We start from the raw sequence: 13,169 nt of genomic DNA on the forward strand, positions 1-13,169 counted from the left end.
TGCAATTAGGCATCTGTTCTTTTTATGGTATTAGGAGTGAATATGGGAGCAGCATTGAGAGTGCAAGCTTAACAACTTTACATAAGGGGTGCCTATAAAAAAAACCTTACATATGGGGTCATAGAGACTAATGGTAGGAGTCTCGCTTTGCTAAATCTAGTGTTCTTCTTACTCCCTTCATAATTCTTATATCAGTTGATACTATTGAACATTAAATTTGTATTTGAAGTTCGGTATTTTAAAATTGCATATGTTCGTTTCTTTTTTTCACTGCACAATTCTGTGAAGTTTCTGCTTTGTTATTTTTCACATTACAGTAACTTTTCCTACATTAATTTAGGAAAGCTGTGATATGGATGCCTTTCCTTTGATGTTCACAAACTTCACATATGCAGTGCTCATACTTTGTTTTTTGGTTTCTGGTCTGGTCTTCATAGTGCTTTATGTGATGCAAAGGTAAATTCTCTAGGAAATTCATTGCCTGCCTTTGGTCTTGGGGAACTGCTAGCCACCTAACTGATTTTCAATTTTGGTCACCCTACTTTATCATGATCATCCACTTACGTGTATCCTTTTTTCCTCTTATTCTTTCTTGCTATCAAATTCGTAGTTATTTTTGCTATTAACAGGTCCGTGAGTACATAGATGACACAGAAGACTATGTCAACATTCAACTTGACAATCAGCGAAACAAACTTATTCAGCTACAGCTAATATTAATCATAGCGTCCTTTGCTATATCAATTGAGACTCTCATATCTGGGTTATTTGGGATGAATATTCCATGCAAATTGTATGAGATAGATGGCATTTTTGTCCCTTTTGTTGGATGGACCTCAGCTGCATGTGTATTGCTTTTCTTTCTCATCCTTGGGTATGGCAGATGGAAGAGGTTGATTGGTGTATAACTAAATTGTTTTCCGATAACGGCATTTGGCTGTTACTGATGTTTTTCATGACTGTACATCAGCAAAGTGTGACAAGCAAAACAAACCGGTCAATGATACCTGCAAGTACAGAAATTGAAGGCTTAAACTGAAGACATTTTGGCAGAGGGCAAGCTTGCAGCCTGAATGATGTACTGCAAAATATATGGATGTGGTTCTTGCAAACTCTATCTACAATACAATGACTAATTCTTAATACTATTCTTATTTGGCCACAGAAAATCTGTGTGCGAGTGCCAACCTCAGTTTTGGCTTCTGCGTAAGCATCCATTTTTTACCTTTCCATACAAGTCATTGTGTTATAATACATATCTGAAATTTGCTTTTTGTCCCTCTTGGAGGAACCAACATATACATCAAATAGATGAAACATTTGAACTGAAATGTGTATTGCATTTTTCCAAATTTTACCAAATGTGAGACGGTTGGCCTAGATGGAATTCAATTTTCTTTCGTTGCATGGCATGGCAGTTTAATTTGAGTTTTTCTTTCGCCTGTATGGATCCATGTTATTTCCTGTTTGACAATTGAACAAATATTATTCTGCAGATATTCAAAGGTATCTTGCAGGAAGTTGGTCTTGTATTTGGTCAGAGAATCAGCCTCCATCCAAACCATCTTTTTGCAGTGAATGCTCTCTGTGTGTGTGTGACGCCCTTGTAGCAGCAAATCTGATGTACCCTTGTGACTAAGCCAGACTTGGTCAAGGCTTGACTGATATGGCATCCTCTTTCTTGGAACATACTAAAGTGTGGACTCCAGATTCGGTGCTGAGTTTTTGCCTGAGAAAGCACCGAAATGGTACAAATTGGATTCAGTATTTGGCACAAGGACTTCAATGGTCTCAGTTCTCTTGTTAGAGAAAAGACAAATCATACGCAGAAGACCGATTGTGAGAGCAAGTGGTGTTTGGCCCAAAACTGAGGAATGAAAGGCTGATTATAACACCAACCCCTGCATTATTTTGGTCTTTTGTCTTCCTTGGGAGTAGTTAAACAAGGATATTAAGAACTTGAAGGGATGCAGCGCTAGCATGTGGTTGTCAATACCAATGTTGTCAAAATCGGTTTGGGACCTAAAATTGATTCAGAGAATCAGACGATTCAGACTTGAACGAATCAAGCTGAATTGGTCATTTTTTTTATTTTTTATTTAAAAAATCATAAAAAATGAGACCAATATTAAAATATTAAAAAATGGCTGATTCAATCCAGGCCGATTCTGCCCTATTCGAAGTGAATTGGGGTTGGATTGTCCGATTCGATGCAAATCGGCCAATTCAGGCCAGGTATGGATGTGGAAGTCTGTGCTGATTGGTCTAACAATTTCCCCCTCTGACAAATCTTGGCCAACTATTAGTTCCTAAGTGTGGCAAATTGGCAATGGTAATGATCATAGTCTTGATTTAGCTGGTATCACGGTGTCATTTGTTGATAATGGAGTTAACAGAGTTCTAGTGCGTAGTTAGCAATACGTGAAATGACAAAAAAATCGTTAAATACTAAATACATTATTTGAAAGGTTTCATATTAAAAAAGACAGCCGAAAAAATGACACGAAAGACGAGCTGCAAAAAAAATGACAAACAATATGTACGGGATTAATTTGGTTTTAATTTTATAAAACAAGGTAAAAAAAAGCATCGTATAGGAACTATGAGATTTAGATTCAAGAATCATTGTGATCCAAACCCAAGATCCGATTCAGATGGATCCATAATTGAGTTTTTAAGTATTTTTTTAATTAATTTTCGTGTTCTAAATGTTTCTACCTAAAGAATGTATTTTTTGCCCTTTTTTTGAAAAAGAAAGTAGAGTTTCAGTTTTTTTTCAAAGTTTTATCGAAAAAAGAAGCGTTTTTTTTTTTACTATGTTCTCGGGTTTCGTTGAACACCAAAAAGCGAGTGTGAGTAAGGTCCCTAAGTCAAGATCAAATACTTTGCCAATCTCTTCTGCCTATGTCATACGGAGCAAGTCACTGACTCACTGCCACTGGCGACCTATTTCCATGGCAAAAAGAAAAGACACATTTTAGTTTTTGATATTGTTAAAAACATACATAAAATTTTGTACTGTTAACCAAAAACACACTTCCATTTAAGTTGGGCTATCATTAACCCAAGTTGAGTTGATATGCTAAAGTTACTTATCTACCCTTAAAAACAATAAATTCTACTTGAAAATATTTCTATAGAACACTCCTAAAGTTTAGGCAATGATTAAAAGCACACCGAACTTTTGGTCCATATTTAGAATTGCAGAAAAATGTTGCCCATATTTGGAATTAAGGGCAAAGGTCGGCGACTCGGCATAAATGAAAATTTCCTTTTTTTTACTATCACCCAAAATTTAGAAGTATTTTTTTGAAAAATTTCCCAAAAAAACCAACACCGTCCATTTATAAGTGTTTGCAAGTCATGTGACACGTGTCTCACTTGCTTGAGACTATAATATACAGAATGACATAAGAAATGACGGGTTTTAACTCATCTGACCCTACACATCGCCAGCGAGCAGTAAGATACCAAGCGAAATACACCAGGCAAGCACCAAACAACCTCCGATCGAACCAAAGTGGATTCATAAGCACCATCTGTTATTTCATGCTATTTGAGAGATTCACCCATCTTCTTCACAGATGCACTCAAACCAACTCGAAATCCTTGACCTTTCTCCTCCACACCCACATCATTAAATCAGGCATCTCCCCATCTTCCCATCTCGCTACCAGACTCCTGACCCTCTATTGCAAATCGGGTTCTTTGCACCATGCACGCCAATTGTTCGAACGAATGCCTGAACGAAACTCTCTTGCTTTCAACGCTCTGATTAGTGCACACTATCAAAATGGTGATCCCGATTCTGGTTGGGCACTCTTCTGTCGTATGCATAAGTCGTGTGTTCCGATTGATGAATGCACATACACTGTGCTACTTGGTGCTTGTTCTATGCTAGATATTGGGAGTCAAGTTCATGCCATCTCTATCAAATCCTTTTGCAAGTCTGAGACTATTTTCAAGACGTCTTTGATACGTATGTACTCCAAATGTGGCAGCGTGGATGATGCTTTGCGAGTTTTTGAAGAGATTGGTGTGAAGGATATAGTCTGTTGGAATGTAATGTTAGCGGGCTTAGTTCAAAATGGTCATGAGGAACACTGTGTTCTTCTCTTCCAAGAAATGCAGAAAATTGGTATTGGGGTTAATGGGTTTTCTTTTTCCAGTGTCCTGAAGGCATGCTCGTTCTTATCGGCTCTGGAACTAGGCAGACAGATTCATGGATATATCATAGTTAGTGGTTGTTACTGTTCTGACCTAGTATTGGGTACTGCTTTGGTTGAATTGTACTACAAATGTGGCTTGATTGATGAAGCTTGGAAAGTCTTTTGTTGGTTTGAGAAGCCGAGGGACATTGTCCTTTATAACTCTGTTATCTCTGGTTTTGTGCATAATAGGAAATATTTGGAAGCGTTCTGGGTTTTCAGGAGTCTTGAGTATGAATCTGTGAAACCGAACCAAAACACTCTGGCTACCCTTCTTGATGCTTGCTCTGGGCTTCCTTGTTTGCGAAGGGGAGAAGAGATTCATGGTGTGGTAATTAAAGGTGTGTTTGGGTTTGATATGGTTTTGAATAATGCTCTGATTGATATGTATTCAAAAGGTGGTAAGATTAGGAGTGCCAGGTGTGTTTTTGATCGTATGCTGCAGAGGAATGTGATATCTTGGACTAGCATCATTGACGCTTATGGAAGCCATGGAGATGGAGTTGAGGCTCTTTGTTTGTTTGATAAGATGGTAGAATCTGGAGTATCACCAAATTCTGTGACATTGCTTTCTGTTATCAATGCTTGCAGTCATTCTGGTCTGGTTGCCGAAGGCCAGCATTACTTTTGGTCTATGAAAGAGAAGTATGGTGTGGAACGGGCCCCGGAGCACTACACATCCTTTATTGATCTTTTAGGCCGTGCAGGCCTTGTCGAGGAGATATGGGATCTTGTCAGTGGTATGGAAATTGAGCCAACTGGGGCTGTTTGTGTGTCTCTACTGAATGCATGTCGAACTAATCAAGATGTTACCCGGGCAGAAGTTGCTGCAAAGCTGCTTTTGAAGTTAGAGCTGGAAAAACCATCACATTATGTTTTATTGTCAAACTTATATGCTTCGGTTGGAAGATGGGAGGATGCAGAAAATTTGAGAAGAGTTATCAAGGAGAGAGGATTAATAAAGGAAGTGGGGAGTAGTTGGATTACTTTCGAGAGATAAACTTGGTTGCTGGTTGTAGTGGTTATTGAAACATGTCATTCAATAGAAAGAGTAGGGCTGTTACAAGTATGCCTTCTTGTGAAATATATCCAGAGTACTGTCTTGTGAAATCTGCATTGGTAAGTAATCCACAAGCAATCATGCCAAAAACAAATCATGTTTCTCAATGAGTCTGGATACAACAAACCAAACACTTAAATTTATGATGGATGGGTTATTGCTTCCTGTATGAAGGAGTAGTAACCAATGTCCGCACTTGTGGAGGGGTGACAACCAATTTCCCGATAACGGTTGGGTTACATCAAGGATCTGCTTTAAGCCCTTTCCTATTTGCAATAGTGATGGATGAGCTTACGAGATCAATTCAAGAAAATGTACCGTGGTGTATGTTGTTTGCTGATGATATTGTTTTGATTGATGAGTCTAGAGCTGGGGTTAATGCTAAGTTAGAATTATGGAGACAGACATTGGAAGCTAGAGGTTTTAAGTTGAGTAAGAGTAAGACTGAATATATGGAATGTCGGTTTAGTAAGCAACGAAGTAGTGATGGGAGTGTAGTGAAGCTTGGTGAGCAAGATATACCGGTGAATGATTATTTCAAATATTTGGGATCCATCATTCAAAAGTATGGAGAAATTGATGGAGATGTAAATCATAGGATAAAGGTTGGGTGGATGAAATGGAAAAGTGCTACTGGAGTGCTGTGCGATCGTAGAATGCCATTGCGGTTGAAGGGAAAGTTTTATAGGACGACTATTAGACCCGCTTTACTATATGGTACGGAATGTTGGGCTGCCAAGAGACATCATATTCAAAAAATGAGTGTAGCTGAGATGCGGATGCTTAGATGGATGTGTGGAAATACAATAAAAGATAAGATTCGGAACGAAGAGATACGTAAGAAGGTAGGTGTTGCACCCATTGAAAATAAGATGCGAGAGAATCGTTTACGGTGGTTTGGACATATTCGGCGAAGGCCTAATGATGCTCCAGTTAGAAGGTTGGAGAAATGGGAAAATATATTAGTTAAAAGAGGTCGGGGTAGGCCTAGGAAGACTTGGATGGAGATGATAGGAAAGGATATGAATGCTTTGAACCTCACCGAGGACATGGCGTTGGATAGAAATGATTGGAGGAAAAGGATTCATGTGGAAGACCCAAAATGAATTTCTTTTTTGGTTCATATCGCTGACCCCAATTGTTTTGGGATGAAGGCGTAGTTGTTGTTGTTGTTGGGTTATTGCTTCCTGTGGATCTGACTTCTGTTTTATAAGAACAAATCAATTCTTTGGGTGTGGGTAGAAATCCTTTGGCTTCTCCTTGCAAAAAGTAATCTTACACTGATAAGTTCTCATCCGGTGTATTTTGAAACTGGTTATCAACATCTGTTGTATAACCATTCATTCTGTCATCCTTAGTTTCTGTCACTCTCCAACTCTGTTCATCCTCTGGATGAGGTCCATTTGTCATAATCTGAATCACCTGAAGTGCATAGCTGGATAGATCGGATTTAGTATATGAGCTCAAGGGAAAATTATTGAATTAGTTTTAACACATGTAGAGATGCAACTTCAACCTCACTTATTGATGGGCGCTGGGATGCTGATTCGCTTACACAGAAGGATGCTGCAAGAGCTAATCTATGCATGTGGTTAGCATCATACAGTCCACCAAGTTTTGGGTCTGCCAACACAGCATATTTTTGGGACTCCATGAGTGGCCTTGCCTACATCATACTTTGCCAAGATTAGTAAGTTATATGCTGAAATTAGTAGACTTTGTGTTTAGTCTGTATTTGTAAGTTATACACTGAAATTAATGGAGATTTATGAGATTTCTTCTTCACTCACCCACTGGAGAAGGTTCTGTTTGGATGAATTTACTGGCTTCCTACCGGTGATGATCTCTAAGAGAAGGATCCCATAGGAGAAAACATCAATCTTCTCGTCAACAATCCCATGTGGGAAGTATTCTGGTGCTAGGTACCTGTTCACAGCATGGCATTCCTCAATGACACTGTCATGCATAAATCAGTTAATCTAATGAACTAGTTTGAGCACTTTAACACCCTCATAATCATCACATGGTTCTTTGGTTTGTTGAGAAGATTATAGAAATAAGACTAGGACAAGTATACAATTAATAATTCATTGCAGTCTCATGAAATTTGATTGATGCAGGGAAAAGGGACGAGAATTTACCCGAATGTTCCCTCTATGGGAGATACTAAATGATGGCTCCATTGCTTTGGGAGCCACTTTGCTAATCCAAAGTAAGAAATCTATGGCAACGTCAACCAAGTTAAATGAGGAAAAATAGGCTACTACCTTGGAAAATTTAGTGTCTGAATCATTAGCTTGACCTGTGGTTCAAAATCTTGTCCAAGAAGGATGTTGGATGCCTTGATGTCTCGGTGGATGATACGTCGTTTGCAGCATACATGAGGATCATGCAATCCTCTTGCAACTCCAATAGCTGTCTTGAATCTGACAAGCAATTTACTGTTTTTACCTGAAGAGCAGAACTCAATGGGCGAATCAATTCTAATTGCTAAGAGGATTAAGTCTGTATTGATAGAGGCAAAGAAAAAAGAAAAAAAAAGTATATATATATATATATATATATATATATATATATATATATATATATATATATGGGAAGGGGGACCGTACTAAAGAAAGGTCCAAAATCTACAACGATGATAATCAACGACATTCCTTCCCTAACGATTGAGTTTTTTATGGATCGGACTTTACATATTGGATTTTTATCATTCATTTAGTGAGTGACGTTTCAGATTATGAATTTTCGATTTTTAGCTGTGTTTTTGAAAGCGCTAAAAATCAACGGCTCACAATACTTTGTATTGGAAAGTTTTAAATGAATTGTGAGCCGTTGATTTTTTCAAGTTTCAAAAAAACATTCCTATATGTTTTTAAGCCTTTGTATAAAGCATATTTCTTACTAAATAATTTATAAAGAACAAATATATGAGGTCTGATCGATGAGATGCTCAAGCATTGGAGAAGGGGAGCTGTCCGATCGTTGTTGGTTGTAGATTTTGGACCTTCCTTTGGTTGGACGGTCCCCCTTCCCTTATATATACACAACACTGATTCCAAGCTTCCATTTGGTGAGAAGTCAAAAATCGGATGCAGTCCTTTTTCGATACAGCAGCCTCTATCAGGCATGTTGTATTAGGATGGCGAACATGCCCCATGATGCCCAATTCTATGAGAAACTCTCTTTTTTTCATCTGCATTATTTTTAGTTAATCTTTTCACATCTATTATTTAGCCATTAAGGGGTTGGCCTCTGTACACTTCTGCATGTCCCTTGCCTACGAGATTGTCTCTGCATGGATTGCAAAATCAAAGTTAATTACAGAAAATTTGATGTTGACAGTTGGAACTTTCTATGACTAAGCATCTTAGTACCTGGATGAAAGTTGTTCGTGGTATAAATTATCTCATCGTAGCTGAAACATCTCCATGTAGGTTTCGGACTTTCCAACTCAGATTCAGTCAACTTCTGAGTAAGTTTTCTAGCTTTCCCAGTTTCACTACGGAAGAATGGTAAGGAAAAGAATTTGCTTGAAGAGCTATGCTTCCAGATTTTCAATTGGTTATCTTGATTAAACACTCTAGAATGAATTGTTAGAAGAGATCCTAAGGTACTGAATTTTGCAGCAGCAAAATGAGCATCTCCTGTGGCAAAAGTTTCATCAGGAGGACCATCGCAACGCTTTCATTGGAAGTTTCATGATTGCATTGCTTGTAGTTTTTGTTATATGGTCTATCTCTATTTCCTGATATTAAAATGGAAAAACTTGTGCGGAGAAGAATCAGGCTTCCTGAGATCTTTGTTTTTCTGTTTCAAGCTCATCTTCTGAAACTTTGCAGCTGTTTCTGGCAGAGTTAGATATATTAGAAGGCTTAATTAATATGAGGAACGTTGAATTTCTTTCTTACATAGGATTTACTTGTACAAATCTTCTATGCAAATTGGACCAGAATGAGAATCCAGAATAGGACAGATTGCAGGTTAGATGGCTGGCAACTCTGCCCTTCTTTGAACAGCAATCACATAGCAACCATCTGGAGCATGATAGCAATGCGTTGAAATTTCAAATGATGGCCTGTTATTCGATGGATAGCTGTAAGATATTATTATGTAATGAAAGACTTTCTGTTGAATAATTTTGAAACTTTATACATCTGGATTTTTTAGCGACCCACTATGAGAAAAGCAGCTTGTTTTAATGTTGCTTCATCAACCAGGCTTTTGCGTATATCAGAACTGCACCTGACCTTTGTTTCCGACTTCACCTGCAAATGGCCAGCACCAATTAGCTTCTTTCTGTTTTAATTCTACTTACTGGCTTGAGGTTGAATATATATCACACTGTACCTGCTTAGATTGACAGAGATCTGTGAACTCCGCTATCATGGTTATCAGACATGTTTTTGCTCACAGCAGCATCTTTTCAGATGTTCTATATTGTTGCCTTTTAATATCCTTTGTTGCTGCAAATTCGTGGATATGTATTTCCGAACTTAAAAAAAAGCAAGAAGTGGCAGTTCCATACCAAGAACATGTGGTGCAACTGTGGTGTCTTCTGGACAAGCTGCAATGTCAATTGCGCATGAAAGAAGCTCCACAGTAGTTTTAGCATTCAAGGAAGTACCAACAAGTATCCCTGTGCCTGTAGGAACTCTCTTCTGTTGGTTTGCAAGAATTTGATTGTTGGAGTTCATGTTGTTGGCCTTCTTGCTTCTCAGACAGTGTACATCTGTGGCAATTTATGCACATTGGTCAATAATGACTGAACATGATGTGTTGCAAAGAGGAGTGACCACCATTAACTCGTCCAGGTTTCCTTGTTTAAGAAGTATCATATTCTTTTACAGTGACAAAAGGGGATACATGCTACCGATTATGCTCATGCAAATTATTGTTTTTTTCTTTGTGATGAAAGCAAAGGTGGTGGTGTGGTGGTGGTGATAGTCCATCAATTGAGATATGATTTGTCTTGTTCATCAAGCCATAAAGATAATGCTAGGCCTGTTCCTCTGTACTTGCACTAATGCATGCTTATAATCATGTAGTTACGTGTATGAAAATGTTTCCAACAAGATCTTTCTTTTCTTTTTGAAAGGCAAGCTGGGGTTAGGCGGAGCCCTGAGATTTGCCCAAACTATTTTGCATACCATAGTCACATGCCTGAAAAAGTATGACCAATTTGCCATATGATCCCCAATCAAGAAAACCCTACCATTTGTGTCAAATAATTGCAAAAGTGCACCATCAGATTTAATCATCATGTGTACGTCTAGAGGTAGCACCCAACCAGATGTGGATTTAGATACAGTTTTTGGAAATATTTGGCATAACTTGAACCAAATGGAATCTGGTTGTATTCTTCCAATTATATTTTATATTATAGCATGAGCGTGAGGGTGAACACTCACACATTATGCATAACGGTTAGAGCTCCAAATTGAAGGATGTGAACATATGAGGTATATGTAATACAGTCAATTGTAGGACCAGATCTAATTGGAATTTCTTGATGCAAGTTGTTTTGACTCAATCTAACCTCATAGATGTGTTCAACATGGTCGGTTGAGTGGCAATTGATCATTGGGTCATGTTCTTTAGATGAACAGTCGATTGTAGGACCAGATCTAATTGGAATTTCTTGATGCAAGTTGTTTTGACTCAATCTAACCTCATAGATGTGTTCAACGTGGTCGATTGAGTGGCAATTGATCATTGGGTCATGTTCTTTCGATGAAAAAGCATGTTTTTTTTAGTTGACAAAAAATAATGTATTTACAACGGTCAATTTTTCCCCAGAAAAGCCTGTATAGCGATTTCAGCTATTCAACATGTACACATTCATGGGGTCGATAGAATAGAAGAAGAAAAAAAGTTGATAAGCCATTTGTACATGCAAACGATTACTGTACGTTTAATTTGACATGTTTTTTGAAATGTCCTACACTTTTTTATATTCTTCCTATGTCCAAAATCGCAAATGTCTGAATTTAAAACGACTTTTTTATATTTTGCACATGCGAACTTCCTATATATGTGAACTTCCTCTTAAACATGTGATTGTTTTTTGCATAATAGTCTTTTTTCTCATATCTTTATCTCTTATAGTCGTTAGAAAGCTAAGACACAAGAATATAACTTTCATGTTTTGAGTTAGAATCGAAAACCCATCTAGATTTTTCATTTTTTAGTTCTAAAACCAGAAAAGAAACATACTCTGCAAACTGGAACAATTGAACAATCTATCTTCGGAGGACGCTTCGAACTATAAAATGAAGGTTTCTGAAAAACTAAAAAAAACTACACAGAAATACTTTTCCAACGACACTTGATCCACTGGAAAACGAAGAATGAGCATTGAGATACAACCCCAATAGCGTTCCTAAAATAAGAGATGAACAGGCACGGCTACACCTTTTCTGTCAGTTCATTGGTATTTTTCGGCTACTTGCATCAAAAATTTGAAAAAACAACAAAAAGAAAAAATACATATTAGAACATTAGTTTTCTAATGCCACTAAAATCACCTTAATCTGATGAACAATTGAAGAGAAACATCTTAAAGATAAATTATTTAATATAGGCAAAGATAAAGAAGTCTGCATAAAATATATGCAAGAAAGAGAAAGTCTTATAAAATATACGCGATGATGAGGAAGTATGCATAAAATGAGAAAGTTAGAACAAAAATGTCATGTTAAACTCAAACCACGAAACCTTATAAATATCTGACAAAGTTCGCATATACCTCAAAAGTTCGCATAAAAATAAGTACGAACATCCTGTTAAACTTAGAAAATCACATGTATTTAAGAGAAAAATGCATGTTTAGGAGCAAATCGCATATGTAGAAAGAATTTTTTATATATTTAAGAGAAAATCGCATGTATAAGAAGAACTCTGCATATATTTAAAAGGAAATTACATATTTAAGAAAAACTCCACATATATAGAGGAGAAAAATTACATATATAGAAGAAAATATACATATATTTATGAGAAAAAGCTCATATATAAAAAAAATCATATATATTTAAGAGAAAAATCACATATGTTTTTTGAAGAATAGTCTATGTTTTCATATTTGTATTTCTCTGATTGGACGCTGAAAACTTGTGTTTTTACAATCATCGAAAACCTGAAAAGCCAGGCCTATAATTTTCTTGTTTTGAGTCAGAGCTAAAATCCTCTCTAGGGTTTCTGTTTTTGAGTTTCAAAACTGGAATAAAAATAGTCAAACATGTTATCTTCCAGATAACATTTCTCTCTAACTGCTATCTTTCAGAGAATATTTCTTCCCAACCACTCGACAGATGAAAGCGATCTTGGTGAAATTAGAAAGCTAACATCTTGATATGTCTCTTTTTTTCTATTTTTCTCAATTTTCAGTTTAGATAGCCAGAAAATAACATATAACATATAACAAAAGTGCAACCACATTTATTTTAGTCTGCAGAGCATACTTTTATTTCGGTTTTGAAACTAAAAAACAAAAGCCCTAAAAAAGTTTTCGGTTCTAACTCAAAACAGAAAAATTGCATACCTGTGTCTCAGCTTTAAAATGACTATAAAAATGAAAGTTTTGAACGTCAGATCAAAGAGATAAAGATCTGAAAAAAAAAGACTGTTATACATAAAATAGTCACATAATTGAAACTGAATATATTTAAGAACTTTGCATGTGCAAAGGGTAGAAAGGTCTTTTAAAACCAAATATTTGTGACTTTAAACATGAGGAGAATAGCAAAAATTGTGAAGCATTTGGAAAAATGTCATTTTTGTCGTACAATACTTGAACCTTGAAAATTTATCTTAGATTAGACTTGAACCTTGAAAATTTACAAAGGAAACCACATTCCACGATGGGATTAGTCACCTTCTACAAGCATGAAAAAGGTTGG

At 36.8% G+C, this 13,169-nt stretch overlaps 2 protein-coding genes and 1 pseudogene across 4 annotated transcripts in view; 2 read left to right on the forward strand and 1 right to left on the reverse strand.

Moving 5' to 3' along the window:
- Nucleotides 1-2,464, forward strand: part of LOC149841280 (magnesium transporter MRS2-4-like) — a 29,393-nt gene extending 26,929 nt beyond the window's left edge. Inside the window, exon 4 of one of the 3 annotated variants that reach the window (XM_090004737.1) lies at nt 1,497-2,464. In XM_090004737.1, coding sequence (XP_089860863.1) covers nt 1,497-1,610 — 114 coding nt within the window. In that variant the 3' untranslated portion in view covers nt 1,611-2,464. Of the gene's footprint in view, nt 1-629; nt 1,381-1,496 lie in introns of those variants that run through there. The other 2 variants (XM_090004736.1, XM_090004739.1) reach the window with 2 other exon arrangements.
- Nucleotides 2,465-3,738: 1,274 nt separating this feature from the next.
- LOC149841281 (pentatricopeptide repeat-containing protein At5g66500, mitochondrial-like) lies at nt 3,739-5,208 on the forward strand. Its single transcript, XM_090005234.1, has one exon. The coding sequence runs from the start codon at nt 3,739-3,741 to the stop codon at nt 5,206-5,208; it is 1,470 nt and encodes a 489-aa protein (XP_089861360.1).
- Nucleotides 5,209-6,540: 1,332 nt separating this feature from the next.
- On the reverse strand, nt 6,541-9,965 carry LOC149841282 (putative receptor-like serine/threonine-protein kinase At5g57670; annotated as a pseudogene).
- Between the last annotated feature and the right edge of the window lie 3,204 nt (nt 9,966-13,169).

This window comes from Nuphar pumila, chromosome 4 (assembly GCF_984573655.1).
Source record: "Nuphar pumila chromosome 4, dmNupPumi1.hap1.1, whole genome shotgun sequence".
NCBI lineage: Eukaryota > Viridiplantae > Streptophyta > Magnoliopsida > Nymphaeales > Nymphaeaceae > Nuphar > Nuphar pumila.